The 21,935-nt window shown below is 41.0% G+C and overlaps 2 protein-coding genes across 5 annotated transcripts in view; both read right to left on the bottom strand.

Annotated features, from left to right (window-relative positions):
- Nucleotides 1–503: 503 nt before the first annotated feature.
- PIK3IP1 (phosphoinositide-3-kinase interacting protein 1) lies at nucleotides 504–4,346 on the bottom strand. The gene is made up of 4 exons (XM_072145957.1): nucleotides 3,956–4,346; nucleotides 1,859–2,050; nucleotides 1,695–1,773; nucleotides 504–1,415 (listed from the first exon to the last, which is right to left on the bottom strand). Exons 1-4 carry the CDS (start codon nucleotides 4,014–4,016, stop codon nucleotides 1,211–1,213), a joined length of 537 nt encoding a protein of 178 aa, XP_072002058.1. The 5' UTR covers nucleotides 4,017–4,346; the 3' UTR covers nucleotides 504–1,210.
- A 2,276-nt stretch (nucleotides 4,347–6,622) lies between these two features.
- Nucleotides 6,623–21,935, bottom strand: part of PATZ1 (POZ/BTB and AT hook containing zinc finger 1) — a 28,644-nt gene continuing 13,331 nt past the window's right edge. For 3 of the 4 annotated variants that reach the window (XM_072145918.1, XM_072145926.1, XM_072145934.1), the window contains exons 5-6: nucleotides 10,829–10,966; nucleotides 6,623–7,489 (exon numbers count right to left, since the gene is read on the bottom strand). In XM_072145918.1, coding sequence (XP_072002019.1) covers nucleotides 6,966–7,489; nucleotides 10,829–10,966 — 662 coding nt within the window. In that variant the 3' untranslated portion in view covers nucleotides 6,623–6,965. The remainder of the gene's footprint in view (nucleotides 7,490–10,828; nucleotides 10,967–21,935) is intronic. The other variant, XM_072145946.1, reaches the window with a different exon arrangement.

The following is a 21,935-nucleotide window of genomic DNA, read 5'->3' as shown; positions in this document are numbered from 1 at the left end:
ACACTACTTGCCTCAATCACCGCTGTAGCCATTCAGATGTCATTCAATATGTCCCTGCAGATCTTGCTTCCTGATCCTGTCTCGACATATAGGAAATGTCTGCTCAGCCATTGACTGTTAATGATGGCTTTGAGGACATCTCCTGTGTGGCAAGATTTGGACCATGGTGAATATCAGAACAGCAGTAGTAGGGGGTTTAGAGAGGTGGTTGTAGGCTTTGACAGGCAATATTTTGTGATGTGTTTTTAAAGAATGTAAGTAATCTTTGTATTAGCTCTCTGAGAAAGAACCTTCAGCTCTCCTGCACGGAGCTCTATAGATGGGAGTCAGATACTTTTACCTGCTCTTTATCTGTTAGCTCCTCAATGAACACAAAGTAACTTATATCTGTATGAATTATTCCTTTACAAAGATAAGTGAAATGATACTCTGTAAAAGCTGTTAATGAACATTACTGTACTCTTTATATTACTGATCATAAGACTCCACTGGATTTACAAGACTAATTTGACTGCCAGGCACAGCCTGAATTTTTTTTTTTATTTATGTAGAAACAAAACACTTTTCTGTACAAAGAAAAAAATAAACACATTTCTTACAGTTTATACATCCGCTTTTGTCTTTTAAAAACCTCAGCAGCACATTTAATATTGGAAGGATCCTCTTAACAAAGAATTAGCAAGCACTAAATGGTAACTGTACTGGAAGAAAATGGTACTGAAAGAGTTACCAGCCAGAGCCTAATGTCAAAGTAAATGGGTCTGGTGCAAGCTGTAATTTGTATATGTGCAGACTTATCATCCGCCTTCATTATGTAGAATAATGATCTCCCTGGATTTCTTTTTCTTTGGAGTCTATGAGACTTAAATGCATAACTGAAAGAAAAGCTGCCACAGGCAGCCAAATGTACACAGCTGAATTGTACAAACAACCCCCACAACTTCATGGTAAAATGTTAAGTGGCCAATCAGATTAAGGAATTCTTGGCCTCAGAATCAATTAACCATATATATCATGGCGATCTGCAGATGTATGGCAGATATGTTCCTTTTCCTCCAAAGAGGAAATAGCGGTTTATGGATACAATTCTCCTGCCGCAATCCACTGGCCCCATGCCACAACACAGGGACATGTATGACACATTTCATACTGCCATCATCTCCAAACTGAATCAGTCCTCATCCAACGTTACAAAGGACTATACATCTCTTCATGCTCCTGGCGTTCCCGCACTGTCCATTAGAGGGACGGTGCCTTCCTGCACTTGTATTGGAGTATGACTGGCTGACACCTCAATCGTGTTCTCATCTATAATGTCACAATTGGGGTTTGAGAAGGCAGATAATGGAAGATTTATCCTCTGAAGCCGCCTGTCCTCAATTTCTTGGTCATGCTTTTTCTTGAGATCTCTGCCCCTAAAAAGAAACCATACGCAAGTCAGAAGAGCAGTCTCTATGCATATAAGGAAAAAGGTTAGAATCACAGGTTGCATCCCATTTTTGTGCTCATAAATATAAAAAAGGCAAAATCCATTCTAGGGATGAATCATTTTATGGAAGACATCCAGGGAGCCCAACAAATTAATTTCCAATAATGAGGGTCTATGAGGTTTTGGTTTTGTCTGGTATTTCTGGCATAACCTATGTTTCTGGCACAATGGTTGAGTCTATATATTAAAAAGAAAAGTTGCTTACCTTTTATATATGTATCCAACAACAATGCCGCTGCCAATGGCTATGATGATCACCACCATCAGAATTCCCAGGACATAACCTGTATTAGACAGAACTGGTTAACAATACTCCATTATATACTCATATATTGCATTTGATGTTATTTCCTGATACTGTGACCTCACCTAATGTTCCCAGATCCTTCTTGTCACGGGGTTTGACTTGGACTCTCTCACTGATGCTTATTACAGGCTGGACTACATTGACCTCCTCTGGAGTCTGGAAACTTTCTTGCTGAGGAGTTGTTTCTTCCTCTGGCATCTCTGAAGGTCGTAGAGTTGCAGCTTGTTCTGGTATATTAAGGTTCTTTGTAGGAGCTGTAAGTAATAAAGACGATATGCATGAAGGCAACTGCTTGATGAAATGGCGCCATATGCACAGTAAAATAGCATTGGTTGCGGAGACTGTGCAGTTAAGTACCAGCAGTGATTTATGGTTTTTAAACTACTTTGTGAGCAAACAAACATGTTTGTTTTTCTTTTTATCTACCATCAAACTTTGTAAAATGATGCTAATGAGCCTGGAGGGCTTTGTGGGATGTTACCAAAGCCCAACTCTGCTGCAGATTCAGTGTCTACAAGGGGGGAAGGGGTTAAGCTTGCAAGATGAGGCTGTGTAACAGCCTGTGAAGCTGCAGCAGGGAGAGACTCAGTTAACACCCCAGGAGATCTTCTGGCTCATTAACATAATTTTAAAAGTTGATCTTAGAAGGAGGCCATGGATAATAAATGTAAGAAGATAACCATAGTCACAGTGCCTGGATCTATTAGGCATCACCCCCTAGTTTATCATGCTTTTATTTAATTTTTTTTTTTCCATTTTGAACAAAGTAAAATATAATATAAGCAGTTATACATTGCAATTTTACAGTATAGTAGCTTCTTTTACAGTTTGATGAAGTTGTTATAGCAGGGGTGTGAACCGCAGGCTACTAGATATAGTCCAACCTAACTTGTCATAACATTACGTAGAAATAATGAAAAAACATTTACAAATAGATTATTAGGGTTTATAATATATGATTTTGATGTTATATTTTCTTCAAGCGCTGAAAACTGTGCCCTAAGATGCCAATAGGGAGATCAGCCAGATACAATGGGGCTTATCGCTGTGTGTACCCATGCCAGCTCAAAAATGCAAGCTCTGTCAGAAAGCCAAGGCTTAGGTTCAGATTTGCAAAAAAAAAAAAAAAAAAAAACAGGCTGGATTTTTCTGACATGTATTTACACTGTAAAAGGCAAACTATACCCAGACACACCCTTGAAGGAGAACAAAAGCATAACAAGGGGAGAGAAGACCATTTGCTGCCATAAGCTTCTCCGCTGGATATCTGTCCTATGTTTCTATAGCTTAAAAATTATTTCCAATCCTATTTACAAACATTTAGTTAACCCTAAATATGAAAAGTATCTCAGGCCAGATATAGATTTACTTCTATTTAGGGAATATGGTACCCCCGCTCCTTGTACATTATAAGGCACAAGAATGTCTTCCTGGAAAGACTGGATCTCTAATACTGGAAGTGTAAAGTATCCCCTGCTGGCATTTAGCAGCTCCCGGGTACAGCCCAGCTGATGCCCATACACTTCTATAGACAGCGGGCTGTAAACAACTCCTATGCAGGGAATGTGGCTTCCCAGAGCCTAGCATTAATGTCAGGCTGCACCTCAGACACAGGAAGCCTGGGGTCAGAGGGGAGGGGGGTACAATGTTACACCAAGTCTTTGTTTATGACTTACTTTAAACCCCTCCACCAATAGAAAGTACAGAAGCCGCTCAGAGACAAGCAGACCCAATCACTCTGGATGGGCGGGGGCCAGATCTTCTCCCCACCTTCCAAATATTACAGAAAAACAAGGTCATGTGAGCACCTGGCCAAGAGGGGGTTAAAGGGGTTCTAATAGATGGGGCTCCCCTGCAGCAGTGAGGTGCACATCCCTGGCAGGCAGCTGCTACAGGTGGTCATAGATATGGCTGCAGGGGGTGCATGTAGTCATATACTTGGCCTCAGGGGGTGCATGTAGTCATAATACAGGTAGCCATAGACATGGGTGCATGTAGTCATAGACATGGCTGCAAGGGGATGCATGTAGTCATAATACAGGTAGTCCTAATACAGGCGTAATACAGATATACATGGCCGCAGGTGATGCGTGCAGTCATATACACTGCGGGCTGTATGTGAGCAGTGCTGAGCACGCAGTCCAGGGCTGGTCTAGTACCTGGTGTCCCGCACAGGAGCCGGCAGCCCAGGAGCACGATGAGGAGCTGGGGCAGCATCATGTCGCGGTGTCCGTGTCCCTCTGTCAATGCTGTTGTTCCAAGTTGTTTTTCACAGCAGCTGCGGCTCCTCCTCCTGCCGGGCGGGGCCTTATACGTCTGCACTGCGGGCGGGATGTTCACACATCACATACAGACACATGTGTAGTATGTGGCCGTCATGTATGTGCTGCTAATAACTTGTATGTACTGTACACACTACATTACTCCCATCCCTCTGTTCACCGAGCCGGTGCTGCTCCACCAGTGCACCACATCTACACTGTGCCTGATAACGTATCATATAACGTCCTGCTATTGCTGTATACGCGGTACACACATGCGATGTGGCGTCACATGCGGCCTTGGTGGCACGGTGCGTCCTGTTCCGCAGCTCGGGCTGGGGGCAGCGCGCTGGCACAGCAGTCAGCCCTCAGCCCGAGCTGGTTTGGACCGGATTTCAGCGCATGTTCAGTGTAGTGCAGCTCAAGGCAACCGCAGTCATTAGGAAATGTGTATATTCCCCACAGAACTACTGCCGTGTATACAACAATGAGGGGAAAAGGAATTCAATATTTTTAAAAATATTTATAGTCACTCATTACTGACTGTTCACACTGGTATCAGGGCCGTCTGTTTGCGATGCAAGACAGCTAGCACAAAAAGCTTTATTAATGGCATCCAGAAACTTTAGAATAAATACAGACATACTCATACACATTGGATAAAAGATAATCATTTCGTTTTGATGGAGGGTCACAATAAGGCCCACAAATACATTTTAGTGGGCACATACACAAGGACCTGGTTTCCACAGCCCCATGTGTGAGCCGATTGATGATGGGTCGTTTGCGAAGAAACCCGGCTCTAAGAGCACGCTCTTTCACATGAACGACGAGAGTATGCTCACTTAAAGGTTACCTGTCATCAGGAGCCCTTTTTTGGCTCCCCCATTTCCCATAGAGAATAGTGTACACAAACTGGCTTTTTTTACGAAAAAATTAAGTTAGATGAAAGTTTACCTTTCTGTATGCAGAGCTGTGTCCCTAGTCCCCTGGGAGTTGCCAATGAGGGGGTCGGGGGGGAGTGATGGGGGGAGGAGATATAGGGGACATAGGTTTTTTTTTTCTTCTGAATTCAATGCACGATGGAGCAGTTTCCCGAGGGTGGCGGAACCGCTCCTCACTGGCCACTCCCATGGGACTAGGGACACAGCTCTGCATACAGAAAGATAAACTTTCATCTAACTTATCTTATGGGGGGCACAAAGGGGTAATTATGCTGTCTGAGGGTTTATTAAGCGGTGGGCCTTAGGGGTGAACATTTTTGTAGCACGTATCTATTGTCCCTCTTTCACCTCCACAAAAGTTGGGAAGTATGTAAGTGTGCATACCTCACACGCTGATGAAACTCAGGCCCACTGTTTGCAACCTGTGATATGAAGCCATTTGTGTGCATGAGGCCTAAATCTATTGTTCCCCAAACTGTCAGATTCTTTGTTGCCAAAAATTATTAGTCAATGCAGCTACTTTGCTAATCACTGTTAGGTAGCACCGGACAACGACAAAGTTTTTATACAGCATGGCAATGGCGGTGGTACCGTTCTGCGCATATATTGGGAAAAGATAGAGCGTGTGTGCGGTCATGCGCCGCTGTTTTCTATGGAGGGATCACCTCCTCTCCAACGCCTGGCGGGTCCTGACCCCAGACCATCGAATTGTTCCGGTTTGCTGCATGCAGAAAATGATACACTGTACAGAACTACAGCTCAGCTTATATTCAAGTGAGCCGATTTAAACTTCTAGTGGGCATAGAGTGGGCAAAACTTTCTGTTTCAAACCCTTTTACTGTTTAGGTTTTGAGGTGGAGAGCCTATATTTACAATTGAATGGTTTGGGGTCTGGGTGATCCGCACCGATCACTTACTGTTGACCTATCTTACCATTACGAAAAATGAAAAAGGACTGGTCAGTTTTCACACAAGGGTTTATCAGCAAGTGGGTTTCCCCACAAATATTATATACTGGTCCCCTGTATGAGCCTACTTCCTGAGCCACAGATTACTTTAAAATGTTACATGCGCATGTCCTGTGCAGTTATAAGGGACGGAAAGAACGGTCCCAAGGACCATTGCTTGTGTCATCGGCAGGTGAACTCCACTGACAATAATAAAAGATGGCAGCTCATGCATGGGGCCAGGGAATCCCTGATGTTGAGCATGAGCCCATAGTGGATGGTGACTACCTACCTCACATCCCAAAAACATTTTTTGAGTGCATGTAGTCTAAGCCTTCATTGGTAGAATACATTTTCAGAATGGTTTTTAAATTTACATGTTTTTGCTTTAATATATATATTATTATTAGTAAAGCCAAGACACAACACACCTCTACTCCCTAAGCAGTGCTGTAGTATTGACATAGAAGCCCGCTATATCAGTGATCAGAGGGATAGGGCTGTGCGTAGTTCAGTGACGTAATCTCACACATTGCTGCTACAGTCCTGCTGCTACTAACACCACACACAGTGGTACACAGATCTACAGGCCTGCTAACATTGTCTGCAGCATTAAATGTTCCAAACTGGCCTGCAGTGTACAAGCAGAGCATAAAAATATAACTGGGAAGGAATCACATGTGAATCTCTTTATTACAATGTGTCCAGGTTTGTGCATTTTGATAAACAATTTCCAGGAAAGTACAAAACATTCATTTAGAAATTTGGGCCCCCACGACACACAGACCCATCCACTCACGAGGAATTGTACAGTTCTGAAATCAGTGTCCAGATGATGATTTTGGAGAAATGCTAAGTGCTTATCATTCTATATATGGTGTTTTCACTACACCATTCGGCCATTTCTCATTGGGTCTTCCAGTCTTTTATAGTGCTATTTTAGGGGCTCATGCACAGTAATGCTTTACTCAGGAATTAGGCACTACCATTTTTCTCATTTTGGAAGTAACTTGGCTTTTATTTCCCTTCACCCCCTATTCCCTGCTGTTCTACCTCAGGTTCCACAAGAGAAGAAGCAAAAGCTGACTGTACAATTTGAAAACCAAATGATTCCAAAAGGGACATATTTTGTTGGGGAGAGAAAGGAGATGCTAGTGCAGACCCTAAAGCTGGCCCAAGAGATGCACCAAGAGTTGGACCAAGAGAAGGACCGAGGGCTGGGCCTAATGCGGGCCCCAGAGCAGGGCCAAGTGCAGGGCCTAAAGTTGACCCTAAATCCCCAAGGGATGCTCCGAGTGGCCTGGCATGTACTTTCTGGATGTGTTTGTTAAGATAGGCCTTGGAACGAAAAAAGCTGCCACACTCTGCACACGGATAACGTTTCTCTGATTCTGTCTCTATCTTCTTGGGAATCACCAGGTCGAATGTTGGATACGATCCATTAGAACTTTGTTTCTCTGGTGATTTGAGGTCACTTGCATCAGAGAGGTCACCGTAGGAGTCAGAACTCTCCTGTTCTGCATGCTGACATTTCTCCCCCTCTGCAAAATAGAAAAAAAATCAGTGAAAATGTCTTGACATTTTATTTCAATGAAATATCATCTGTACAGGACATTGTCTATTTTAAATGGTTTTTTACTTCTTTAAAAACTACAACTTTTCACAAATTTGAACAACTTATTATTTAGGTGTATGACGTGCCATTAATATTATAATTTCAGAGTCAAATACAAAATGGCAGCAAAAATTAGAAGAATTAAAAGGGAGCATTTTAAAGGAGCATTCCCAATTTGGCCATTTATGGCATAACATAAAGAGCAGAAAATCGGAGCCCCAGAGCCATGAGATGAGGCATCTGCATAAATAAATGAACTGGTCATGTATGTGTTTCTGTCCATTCACTTCTACTGAAGTCACAGAATCAGCTTAGCTTCTACAGAACTGAATAGAAGGAACCTCGAACATTCACAGCTGCTTTTCAGTCCTTTCACTGTCTGTCTGTGGCTACTGGGAGTAGCTTCAACATATGGGTCAGGAAACCCAGATTCTCCACATAGGTGCAGGTCCCGGAGGTGGATATTAGTAGAAAATTCTTTGAGAATGCCACAACTGTTCAAATAGGGAATACCTCTAAACCTCCGTTCTTTTACATTAGTCAAGAAGCCATTTAGATAACAGTCCATCCTTTATATAAGAGAAGACATGAAGAAATATTAAAACGGTTTTCATATTTTATGTAAACAAAGCTTATTAATTATATAATTAAGAGCTATGCAAATCCTTCACTTTTGTGTTGCAATTACCTATTACTTTCATGCACTGTATACATTCCTGCTTACATCCACAGACCTATATTCTTACTCATCTGAATACATACACTTGTCTCCATGGTAAGTAATAATTTTTTAGTACAGATGTGGTCATCCAGTAGCCTGTAGGAAGTAAAACCTACATGCAGTAATGGGGAGGCGGTGTTGGGAAAAAAGTTACCTACATCAACTTTAAAATAAAATGAATAATTATTAAATATTATATTGTAAATGTTTCATTACTTTTATAGGAAGCAGTAAAACTTATGTTGCTAATTAAAATATGTTGCATTCTATCAATCTAAAGTTTCTTTTTGAAAACTGATTTAGGCGGCCATTTCTTCTAGAGCGTTCTTCCTGTTCATGAATGTTCTATTCCTACATTACAATGATTTAGTCTTGTGAAAACAGGAGGTACTGTTTGGACTCTGCAGTCTTGGGGACATTGATGCTTCCTTTTTGTGGCTTCTACCTTCTTACTTGAAGTTACTAACTCTTACTTCGTTGCATGTACTTTCCTGAATTAGAGATTTACATGCTGCTGTCTGATTAGCGCATCAGAAATCTGCAATAAAAACTGAAATGTTTTGCACCTCATTTATTATTGGTTAAGACACTTTGTGGCCAAAAGGGGGCATGACTGTAAAGGACATATACCACCAGGATGAAGGATTGTAAACCAAGCATACTGACATACTGGTGTGTGCCCTTTCTGGCAGGATCTGTTTTCTTTAAGCTTCTTATGCCCTGTTTTTTTTTTGAAGACTTTAAAATTATGCATATGAGCTGGAGGGGATTCAGACTCCATAGGTGTTAATGGAGCCTTATAGCCCATTTTACTTTTAAACAAGGACATAGGAAGCTTAAAGAAAAGCAGATCCTGCCAGAGGGTGCACACACATGTCAGTGTGCTTGGCTTACAATCCTTCATCCTTAGGGTAGATGTTGGTGGTAGGGAACCTGTCAGGGTAATTTGGGACACTAAACCACCCACGGGTCCGTATATAACGGTGGTTTAGTGTCCCAAATACTCCATTGCCTGACTCAAAGAGCTAGAGTTGGAGCTATCCTTAAATATTTAAATATCATATGAAATTTAGAAACATAAATCACAGATTTATTAGTGGCAGTGCCATTTCAATGAAAAGGAGAAAGTAACTGTCATTAGAAAATAGGATTTGATAAACTTGATACACGAGATTCTGCTGGATGACTAAAAGCTGTGAAAAAGAGCTCTGTATGCAGTAGCTGTTAGAATTAACAGGTAGAAGAGGTGTTAGGAGAAAAAAGACTTTAGTCGCGTTTCACATCTTCACCCACATCAACCTCTGATGATTCAAAAAAAAAATAAAAAAATCTTGCGACCAAACGTTCAATTTTTAAGATGCAGATTTTGATGTCCAAACCAGGAATGGAGTAAAAGTAGGAGGAGGAGCTGCAACTTTCAATTATATGTCTCACCCATTATCATGCTGCTTTTGGCTTCAAAAACTGCATCTGAAAACCTGAACGTGTGGACGCAGCCTCAGGGTCACAAGGACTGTATAATATAGTCCCACATGGAAAAAGATTCATCCATGTGAATCAGAGTCAATTAACTGATTGTATAGCAAGCAATTCCTGTGTATTCTGAAATTGTCAGAGCTATTCCCCTGTGGTTCCTGTAGAAAGGTTGATCTCTTGCTCTTAAAATAATTAGATATATCAGATTTGAGGGCATCCATGAAGGAGGCTTTGACTGAAGCAATATCAGTTTGATTGATTTCTTGTTAATTTAATTTTTATTGCATATTACTTTACAGGAATTTGTTCATTTTGTTTAGATATTGCATACTAATAATTATGAATAATGTCATTTCTAAGTAGCCCAAGTTCTTGTTTAGTGTTGAGAATAAGGTACAGCCAAGCCTCCAGGTATAACAGTGCCTGTTTGGATGTGTGTTAGAAAAAACTCAATATCCATAGTTCACAAAATGAATGTAGAAGAAATGATAACCTTATCATTTAATGATTAAGCTTTATTTACATGAAATCAAGAAACCATTTCAATGCAGACTGGACCGGTCTACTGTCCTGCCTTGGACTGGTTCAACCTGCTTTATACTTTTACATTCATGTACTTCTATCTGCTTACATAGAGATGCACATTTTTCTCTTTTTAGCATGTTTTTTCTTTGAAGGTGGTCAGATTTTTGGAGAAAGGATTAGGACTCTATTGTCATACTTATGTTGCCATTATGTTTTCACGGTTTTAGACCTTATTCACGCTTGTGTAATGGTTTGTGCATTTACCTGATCCAGGAAAGCTATAACTGATCCATTTTGAAATGGAACGCAACAAACCCTACACTGTCTGAAAACCAGACAGTAGAAGCCTGACACCAGCGTGGATAAAGCTCTTGTTATTACTCCGCACATAGTGATAACATTTGTATGCATTAGTGGTCCATAGTTAAAGAGTTCCTTAAAAACCTTATGTGTACAGCTGGAAATGAACTCAATAGCTAACAACCCATTGTAGCTCACGGATGCGCCCCCCTCTGCACGGACAGCCGGCTGTGCAACGCTTGCCTTTCACGCCACAGGTCCGGACACAGTGGAACAGCGCTGTACCGTTTGGGACGGACTCCGGCGGGTGAGGGCCCGCACTGAGGAGGGCGCCATGATGTGTTTTTACATGGACTTTTAAGTATGAGGCAGAGGAGAAACCTAGACAAGATAAAAGCAGGTAAGATGCTGCCACAGACAGACCTTCAACTGCTTACAACATCAATATAAGCAGACGATACAAGTATCTCAGATTCCTTCTGTGCTGTTTAGAATGTCTTAAGTCATTATCTGCACAGATCAGAAGAAGAAAACAGAATTTTAAGAACAATTCAATATTTTGCAGTATTTTACTCTTTGAACTCAGACAAACAGCTGTAATATGACCCTGGACAGGAGCTGTATATTTCATACCAGAACCATGACTGGTCTCTGCAATGGGATAGTGTTCTTTGCATTGTGTTGATCCAGTCCCAATCTTGGCACAACATATGCATCACCTGTACAGAACTATCCTTTACAACTTCAGAAAATGATGCAATTAAAATGCTGATACTAATATAAGTAGTGGAAGCTTACAAATTCAATAAGGTACTCATACTCATTGGCCTATTTAAGGCCTCAATAATCAAACTTGTATTTTTCCATTGTTGAATGCCAAGAGCAATACATTTATTCTTTATCTGTCAATGGCACCATATAAGGGCTTGTTTTTGGTCGGTTTTAATGGCACCATTTTGGGTACATGTAACTTTTGGTAAAAATTGAGTAAAAACAGGACTGCGGTTATTGACTTTTTACATTACAGTTTTTGCAGTTTTCAATCTGTGGCAAGATAACTTTTTTTTCTGGGTAGACATGATTATAGTTAGACAATTTTTTAATTCCCTGGTTGTCCTTCAGGCAGAACAAGGTTAACAATGAGACTAGGTCCCCCAGGTACAATTACCTAGAGGTAGGGGGGTGTAGTATTATGAAGAGCTTTGTGGAGGAGGGTGATTAACTTAAAGGACACCTGTCATCAGGTCTCTGTCACTATTTCTGTCACCTCTACCTGTTGGAGCAGCTCACAAGGATCCCATCACAGCCTTTATCTAGTCATTTCATACATTATTCATTGTAAAATCATCTATTCTTTATCATGTAAATGAGGCTGGTCACATGGTCAGAGGCAGTGATGTCCCCCCTGTTCCCCCTCCCATCTCCTCCCCCTGCTCATGTCTGTGTGTAATGTATGGTAAAGCATTGCTGGTGTGTGTGCTGCATCTGCTGACATACTCTCTCATCCTGGAGCTGTTGTATCTCTCCTATACACACAGGCTGCAGGGGCCGCCAGCACCAGGAAGCACATGGAGGAGCCATTACACCATTAAAGCTCACATCATTATACAGGCTGTCAGTCATGCACTGGGGGTGTGGCTGTACATTCCACTCATGAATAAGCTGGACAGCTTGAATATGCTAATGAGTCATTGGACATCTCACATGTCATTTGCATAAAGCTTTGGACCTCATTGCTTAAGTTTATAGATAGATTTAGTTTAGGGGGTTCATTTTCTTGACAGGTTCTCTTAAAACTGTATTCGTTAGGAGACAGGCAACCAGTGCAGTGACTGGCACAGACTGGATGCATCCGTGTAGCGTTTGCTCTGGAAGACAAGTCTGGCTGCTGCATTGAGAATGGATCATAGAGGAGAGAGTTTAGTAAGTGGAAGACTGATTAGTAGGGAGTTACAGTGTGAATCAGAGTGACAATTAGTGTTTTAGAAGTTTCAAATGTCAGAAATGGTCGTATTCTAGAAATATTTTTACGGTGCATTTGGCAAGAGCGAGCAACAGTTTGAATATGTGGTTCAAAGTAGAGGTCAGAGTCCAGGACAAACCCAAGACTGCAGCCTTGGGGTTATAATGACATCACAGACAGAAATGGAGAGATTAGGATTAGGCCGGTTAGTAGACAATGGAAAGACAAGAAGTTCTGTTTTGGAAGGATTAAGTTTCAAAAAGAGAGAGGCCATGATTTTAGAGACGGGAGAGAGACAGTCACAGGTGTTCTGCAGGGTTGATGTTACGTGCAGAAGTATATAGCTGGGTATAATCAGTATAAAGATGATACTGAAAACCAAATCTGCTGATGGTTTGTCCAGTGGGGGGCAGTGTAGAGGGAAAAGAAAAGAGCACCTAGGACTGAGCCCTGAGGAACCCCGACAGTGAGAGGAAGAGAAGAGAAACATATAGAAAAGGAGACGCTGAAGGTCAGAGAGATAGGAAGAAAACCAAGAGAGTGCAGTATCAAAAGCTGTCGAGAGATCTAGTAGAACGAGGAGAGAATAGTGCCCTTTGGATTTAGCAGTGAGAAGATTGTTGGAGACTTTAGAAAGAGCAGTTTCAGAGGAATGCATAGTACTGATATCATGTATAGTGGTTATGCATAGTATTGATATCATGTATAGTGGTTATGCATAGTACTAATATCATGTATAGTGGAATGCATAGTACTGATATCATGTATAGTGGTTATGCATAGTACTGATATCATGTATAGTGGTTATGCATAATGCTAATATCATGTATAGTGGTTATGCATAGTATTGATATCATGTATAGTGGAATGCACAGTAGTGATATCATGTATAGTGGTTATGCATAGTATTGATATCATGTATAGTGGTTATGCATAGTACTGATATCATGTATAGTGGTTATGCATAGTATTGATATCATGTATAGTGGTTATGCATAGTACTGATATCATGTATAGTGGTTATGCATAGTACTGATATCATGTATAGTGGTTATGCATAGTACTGATATCATGTATAGTGGTTATGCATAATGCTAATATCATGTATAGTGGTTATGCATAGTACTAATATCATGTATAGTGGTTATGCATAGTATTGATATCATATATAGTGGAATGCACAGTACTGATATCATGTATAGTGGATATGCATAGTACTGATATCATGTATAGTGGTTATGCATAGTACTGATATCATGTATAGTGGTTATGCATAGTACTGATATCGTGTATAGTGGATATGCATAGTATTGATATCATGTATAGTGGTTATGCATAGTACTGATATCGTGTATAGTGGTTATGCATAGTATTGATATCATGTATAGTTTTTATGCATAGTACTGATATCATGTATAGTGGATATGCATAGTACCGATATCATGTATAGTGGTTATGCATAGTACCGATATCATGTATAGTGGTTATGCATAGTACCGATATCATGTATAGTGGTTATGCATAGTACTGATATCATGTATAGTGGATATGCATAGTACTGATATCATGTATAGTGGTTATGCATAGTACCGATATCATGTATAGTGGTTATGCATAGTACCGATATCATGTATAGTGGTTATGCATAGAACTAATATCATGTATTGTGGATATGCATAGTACTGATATCATGTATAGTGGTTATGCATAGTACCAATATCACGTATAGTGGTTATGCATAGTACCGATATCATGTATAGTGGTTATGCATAGTACCAATATCACGTATAGTGGTTATGCATAGTACCGATATCACGTATAGTGGTTATGCATAGTACCGATATCATGTATAGTGGTTATGCATAGTACCAATATCACGTATAGTGGTTATGCATAGTACCGATATCATGTATAGTGGTTATGCATAGTACCAATATCACGTGTAGTGGTTATGCATAGTACCGATATCATGTATAGTGGTTATGCATAGTACCAATATCACGTATAGTGGTTATGCATAGTACCGATATCATGTATTGTGGTTATGCATAGAACTAATATCATGTATTGTGGATATGCATAGCAGAACTTGCATTGCACCCTGACCCATTGTAATCAATGGATCTTTTCAGACTTGTATTTTTTTTCACGCACACACGCGTGTTTTTTTTAACGCGCGTTAAATCTCGACATGCTCTACTTTTGCAAGTCATGTGCGTGAAAAACGCACCATACAAGTCTATGGAGACGCATCAAAAACGCATTGCACTCTGACACACTTGCAAGTGCAATGCAAGTGCAATGCGTTTTTCACGCATCAATTGCCATAGAAAAGATAGAGCTCAGCCCTGAGTCCATTTCACGCGCATTTTCTGCGTGAAAAACGCATTGAAATTGCATCAAAAACGTGTGTGAAAAACTGAGACACTGAACAAACTCTGACTGAAAACTGATTGCACTCTGATGCAAAATGTGCGTTTTTCACTGACCAAAAACTGATCGCACCCTGATCAAACTCTGACGTGATCTGCAACGCAAGTGTGGAAGGGGCCTAAGTTGAGTTTGTATGTAAGTCGGAACTGTATATTTTATTACTGTAACCCCAGTCAAAATATTTTTGGTCTCTGCGACAATTGGATTTTAAAAATGTTGGATTGTCATAAGAACCAGGATTAGCAATAAAGCTTCATTGCAAACATCTGTATTAACTGTTATAGCTGTTTATTGTAGCCTGGGTCTACAGTACAGTAAATTACCAACATCCAGAGGTCCGTTTGTAACTAGGGATTGTCTGTAAGTCAGGTGTTCTTAAATAGAGGGCCCGCCTGTATAGAGGGCAGGTGTCCTATAGTACCAGTAGTATAGCTCTGGTCTCCCTGAAATCAGGTATAGATCATATAACACGTGCGCTTCATATCCTCTGGTTCTGTTGAAAATCCATCTCTGCTTTCAGCGTTGAATTACAGATATTTATTCATATAAATAGACACTATAATGTCTAACACTGTTGTCTCTGCTGTCAGGTTGAAGAGCAGATACTGGAGGTATCTCTATACTGTACATAACACTGCTGTATCTACATCCAGGTGTAAGTAACAGGTAACTGGAGGTATCTCTATACTGTACATAACACTGCTGTATCTACATCCAGGTGTAAGTAACAGGTAACTGGAGGTATCTCTATACTGTACATAACACTGCTGTATCTACATCCTGGTGTAAGTAACAGGTACTGGAGGTATCTCTATACTGTACATAACACTGCTGTATCTACATCCAGGTGTAAGTAACAGGTAACTGGAGGGATCTCTATACTGTACATAACACTGCTGTATCTACATCCAGGTGTAAGTAACAGGTACTGGAGGTATCTCTATACTGTACATAACACTGCTGTATCTACATCCAGGTGTAAGTAACAGGTACTGGAGGTATCTCTATACTGTACATAACACTGCTGTATCTACATCCAGGTGTAAGTAACAGGTAACTGGAGGTATCTCTATACTGTACATAACACTGCTGTATCTACATCCTGGTGTGATGAGCAGGTAATCAGAGGTATCTCTATACTGTACATAACACTGCTGTATCTACATCCTGGTGTGATGAGCAGGTAATCAGAGGTATCTCTATACTGTACATAACACTGCTGTATCTACATCCAGGTGTAAGTAACAGGTAACCGGAGGTATCTCTATACTGTACATAACACTGCTGTATCTACATCCAGGTGTAAGTAACAGGTAACTGGAGGTATCTCTATACTGTACATAACACTGCTGTATCTACATCCAGGTGTAAGTAACAGGTAACCGGAGGTATCTCTATACTGTACATAACACTGCTGTATCTACATCCTGGTGTGATGAGCAGGTAATCAGAGGTATCTCTATACTGTACATAACACTGCTGTATCTACATCCTGGTGTAAGTAACAGGTAACCGGAGGTATCTCTATACTGTACATAACACTGCTGTATCTACATCCAGGTGTAAGTAACAGGTAACCGGAGGTATCTCTATACTGTACATAACACTGCTGTATCTACATCCAGGTGTAAGTAACAGGTACTGGAGGTATCTCTATACTGTACATAACACTGCTGTATCTACATCCAGGTGTAAGTAACAGGTACTGGAGGTATCTCTATACTGTACATAACACTGCTGTATCTACATCCTGGTGTGATGAGCAGGTAATCAGAGGTATCTCTATACTGTACATAACACTGCTGTATCTACATCCTGGTGTAAGTAACAGGTAACTGGAGGTATCTCTATACTGTACATAACACTGCTATATCTACATCCTGGTGTAAGTAACAGGTAACCGGAGGTATCTCTATACTGTACATAACACTGCTGTATCTACATCCAGGTGTAAGTAACAGGTAACTGGAGGTATCTCTATACTGTACATAACACTGCTGTATCTACATCCAGGTGTAAGTAACAGGTAACTGGAGGTATCTCTATACTGTACATAACACTGCTGTATCTACATCCAGGTGTAAGTAACAGGTAATCAGAGGTATCTCTATACTGTACATAACACTGCTGTATCTACATCCTGGTGTAAGTAACAGGTAACTGGAGGTATCTCTATACTGTACATAACACTGCTGTATCTACATCCAGGTGTAAGTAACAGGTACTGGAGGTATCTCTATACTGTACATAACACTGCTGTATCTACATCCTGGTGTAAGTAACAGGTAATCAGAGGTATCTCTATACTGTACATAACATCGCTGTATCTACATCCAGGTGTAAGTAACAGGTACTGGAGGTATCTCTATACTGTACATAACATCGCTGTATCTACATCCAGGTGTAAGTAACAGGTAACTGGAGGTATCTCTATACTGTACATAACACTGCTGTATCTACATCCTGGTGTGATGAGCAGGTAATCAGAGGTATCTCTATACTGTACATAACACTGCTGTATCTACATCCAGGTGTAAGTAACAGGTAACTGGAGGTATCTCTATACTGTACATAACACTGCTGTATCTACATCCTGGTGTGATGAGCAGGTAATCAGAGGTATCTCTATACTGTACATAACACTGCTGTATCTACATCCAGGTGTAAGTAACAGGTAACCGGAGGTATCTCTATACTGTACATAACACTGCTGTATCTACATCCTGGTGTGATGAGCAGGTAATCAGAGGTATCTCTATACTGTACATAACACTGCTGTATCTACATCCTGGTGTAAGTAACAGGTAACCGGAGGTATCTCTATACTGTACATAACACTGCTGTATCTACATCCAGGTGTAAGTAACAGGTAACCGGAGGTATCTCTATACTGTACATAACACTGCTGTATCTACATCCAGGTGTAAGTAACAGGTACTGGAGGTATCTCTATACTGTACATAACATCGCTGTATCTACATCCAGGTGTAAGTAACAGGTACTGGAGGTATCTCTATACTGTACATAACACTGCTGTATCTACATCCTGGTGTAAGTAACAGGTAACTGGAGGTATCTCTATACTGTACATAACACTGCTGTATCTACATCCTGGTGTAAGTAACAGGTAACCGGAGGTATCTCTATACTGTACATAACACTGCTGTATCTACATCCAGGTGTAAGTAACAGGTAACTGGAGGTATCTCTATACTGTACATAACACTGCTGTATCTACATCCAGGTGTAAGTAACAGGTAACCGGAGGTATCTCTATACTGTACATAACACTGCTGTATCTACATCCAGGTGTAAGTAACAGGTAACCGGAGGTATCTCTATACTGTACATAACACTGCTGTATCTACATCCAGGTGTAAGTAACAGTTAATCAGATGTATCTCTATACTGTACATAACACTGCTGTATCTACATCCTGGTGTAAGTAACAGGTAACTGGAGGTATCTCTATACTGTACATAACACTGCTGTATCTACATCCAGGTGTAAGTAACAGGTACTGGAGGTATCTCTATACTGTACATAACACTGCTGTATCTACATCCTGGTGTAAGTAACAGGTAATCAGAGGTATCTCTATACTGTACATAACATCGCTGTATCTACATCCAGGTGTAAGTAACAGGTACTGGAGGTATCTCTATACTGTACATAACACTGCTGTATCTACATCCAGGTGTAAGTAACAGGTACTGGAGCTATCTCTATACTGTACATAACATCGCTGTATCTACATCCAGGTGTAAGTAACAGGTAACTGGAGGTATCTCTATACTGTACATAACACTGCTGTATCTACATCCTGGTGTGATGAGCAGGTAATCAGAGGTATCTCTATACTGTACATAACACTGCTGTATCTACATCCTGGTGTAAGTAACAGGTAACTGGAGGTATCTCTATACTGTACATAACACTGCTGTATCTACATCCAGGTGTAAGTAACAGGTACTGGAGGTATCTCTATACTGTACATAACACTGCTGTATCTACATCCTGGTGTAAGTAACCGGTAACCGGAGGTATCTCTATACTGTACATAACACTGCTGTATCTACATCCAGGTGTAAGTAACAGGTACTGGAGGTATCTCTATACTGTACATAACACTGCTGTATCTACATCCAGGTGTAAGTAACAGGTACTGGAGGTATCTCTATACTGTACATAACACTGCTGTATCTACATCCTGGTGTAAGTAACAGGTAACCGGAGGTATCTCTATACTGTACATAACACTGCTGTATCTACATCCAGGTGTAAGTAACAGGTACTGGAGGTATCTCTATACTGTACATAACACTGCTGTATCTACATCCAGGTGTAAGTAACAGGTAACTGGAGGTATCTCTATACTGTACATAACACTGCTGTATCTACATCCAGGTGTAAGTAACAGGTACTGGAGGTATCTCTATACTGTACATAACACTGCTGTATCTACATCCTGGTGTGATGAGCAGGTAATCAGAGGTATCTCTATACTGTACATAACACTGCTGTATCTACATCCAGGTGTGAGTAACAGGTAACCGGAGGTATCTCTATACTGTACATAACACTGCTGTATCTACATCCTGGTGTAAGTAACAGGTAACCGGAGGTATCTCTATACTGTACATAACACTGCTGTATCTACATCCAGGTGTAAGTAACAGGTAACCGGAGGTATCTCTATACTGTACATAACACTGCTGTATCTACATCCAGGTGTAAGTAACAGGTACTGGAGGTATCTCTATACTGTACATAACACTGCTGTATCTACATCCAGGTGTAAGTAACAGGTAACTGGAGGTATCTCTATACTGTACATAACACTGCTGTATCTACATCCAGGTGTAAGTAACAGGTAACCGGAGGTATCTCTATACTGTACATAACACTGCTGTATCTACATCCAGGTGTAAGTAACAGGTACTGGAGGTATCTCTATACTGTACATAACACTGCTGTATCTACATCCAGGTGTAAGTAACAGGTAACTGGAGGTATCTCTATACTGTACATAACACTGCTGTATCTACATCCAGGTGTAAGTAACAGGTAACTGGAGGTATCTCTATACTGTACATAACACTGCTGTATCTACATCCAGGTGTAAGTAACAGGTACTGGAGGTATCTCTATACTGTACATAACACTGCTGTATCTACATCCTGGTGTGATGAGCAGGTAATCAGAGGTATCTCTATACTGTACATAACACTGCTGTATCTACATCCTGGTGTAAGTAACAGGTACTGGAGGTATCTCTATACTGTACATAAGGGTACATTCACACAGCGGTATGCCCGCCGTGCGGGCATACCGCCATGTGCTGGAGAGGAGGAGGAGGTGACCCCTCCTCCCTCCATAGAGAATAGCGGCGCACGGCCGCACACACGCCAAAAGATAGAGCATGCTCTATCTTTTTGCGGTGTGCGGGCCGGATCGGTGCCACACATGTGTGGCACCGCATCTGCGCTGCGCCGCTATTGCCGTCTATGGGGACGTACATGCGGCCTCAAATTTGCGGCCGCATGTACGTCCCCGCAGACGGCCATGTGAATGTGCCCTTACACTGCTGTATCTACATCCGGGTGTAAGTAACAGGTAACCGGAGGTATCTCTATACTGTACATAACACTGCTGTATCTACATCCTGGTGTAAGTAACAGGTAACCGGAGGTATCTCTATACTGTACATAACACTGCTGTATCTACATCCAGGTGTAAGTAACAGGTACTGGAGGTATCTCTATACTGTACATAACACTGCTGTATCTACATCCTGGTGTGATGAGCAGGTAATCAGAGGTATCTCTATACTGTACATAACACTGCTGTATCTACATCCTGGTGTAAGTAACAGGTAACCGGAGGTATCTCTATACTGTACATAACACTGCTGTATCTACATCCTGGTGTAAGTAACAGGTAACTGGAGGTATCTCTATACTGTACATAACACTGCTGTATCTACATCCAGGTGTAAGTAACAGGTACTGGAGGTATCTCTATACTGTACATAACACTGCTGTATCTACATCCTGGTGTAAGTAACAGGTAACCGGAGGTATCTCTATACTGTACATAACACTGCTGTATCTACATCCTGGTGTAAGTAACAGGTACTGGAGGTATCTCTATACTGTACATAACACTGCTGTATCTACATCCAGGTGTAAGTAACAGGTAACTGGAGGTATCTCTATACTGTACATAACACTGCTGTATCTACATCCAGGTGTAAGTAACAGGTACTGGAGGTATCTCTATACTGTACATAACACTGCTGTATCTACATCCAGGTGTAAGTAACAGGTAACTGGAGGGATCTCTATACTGTACATAACACTGCTGTATCTACATCCAGGTGTAAGTAACAGGTACTGGAGGTATCTCTATACTGTACATAACACTGCTGTATCTACATCCTGGTGTAAGTAACAGGTAACCGGAGGTATCTCTATACTGTACATAACACTGCTGTATCTACATCCAGGTGTAAGTAACAGGTAACTGGAGGTATCTCTATACTGTACATAACACTGCTGTATCTACATCCAGGTGTAAGTAACAGGTACTGGAGGTATCTCTATACTGTACATAACACTGCTGTATCTACATCCTGGTGTGATGAGCAGGTAATCAGAGGTATCTCTATACTGTACATAACACTGCTGTATCTACATCCTGGTGTAAGTAACAGGTACTGGAGGTATTTCTATACTGTACATAACACTGCTGTATCTACATCCTGGTGTGATGAGCAGGTAATCAGAGGTATCTCTATACTGTACATAACACTGCTGTATCTACATCCTGGTGTAAGTAACAGGTAACCGGAGGTATCTCTATACTGTACATAACACTGCTGTATCTACATCCAGGTGTAAGTAACAGGTAACCGGAGGTATCTCTATACTGTACATAACACTGCTGTATCTA

This window comes from Engystomops pustulosus, chromosome 1 (genome assembly GCF_040894005.1).
Source record: "Engystomops pustulosus chromosome 1, aEngPut4.maternal, whole genome shotgun sequence".
NCBI classification, from domain to species: Eukaryota; Metazoa; Chordata; class Amphibia; order Anura; family Leptodactylidae; genus Engystomops; species Engystomops pustulosus.
This window is presented reverse-complemented; position numbering and strand designations above follow the sequence as displayed.

What these genes read in the sequence shown, in the direction of transcription:
- PIK3IP1 (XM_072145957.1), bottom strand. Translation starts at nt 4,016, where the DNA reads ATGATGCTGCCCCAGCTCCTCATCGTGCTCCTGGGCTGCCGGCTCCTG. An exon ending in GCTCCTGTGCGGGACACCAG is followed by an intron (nt 2,051 to 3,955) that starts GTACTAGACCAG and finishes TATTACTTACAG; the next exon opens with CTCCTACAAAGAACCTTAAT. An exon ending in GAAGGATCTGGGAACATTAG is followed by an intron (nt 1,774 to 1,858) that starts GTGAGGTCACAG and finishes TGTCTAATACAG; the next exon opens with GTTATGTCCTGGGAATTCTG.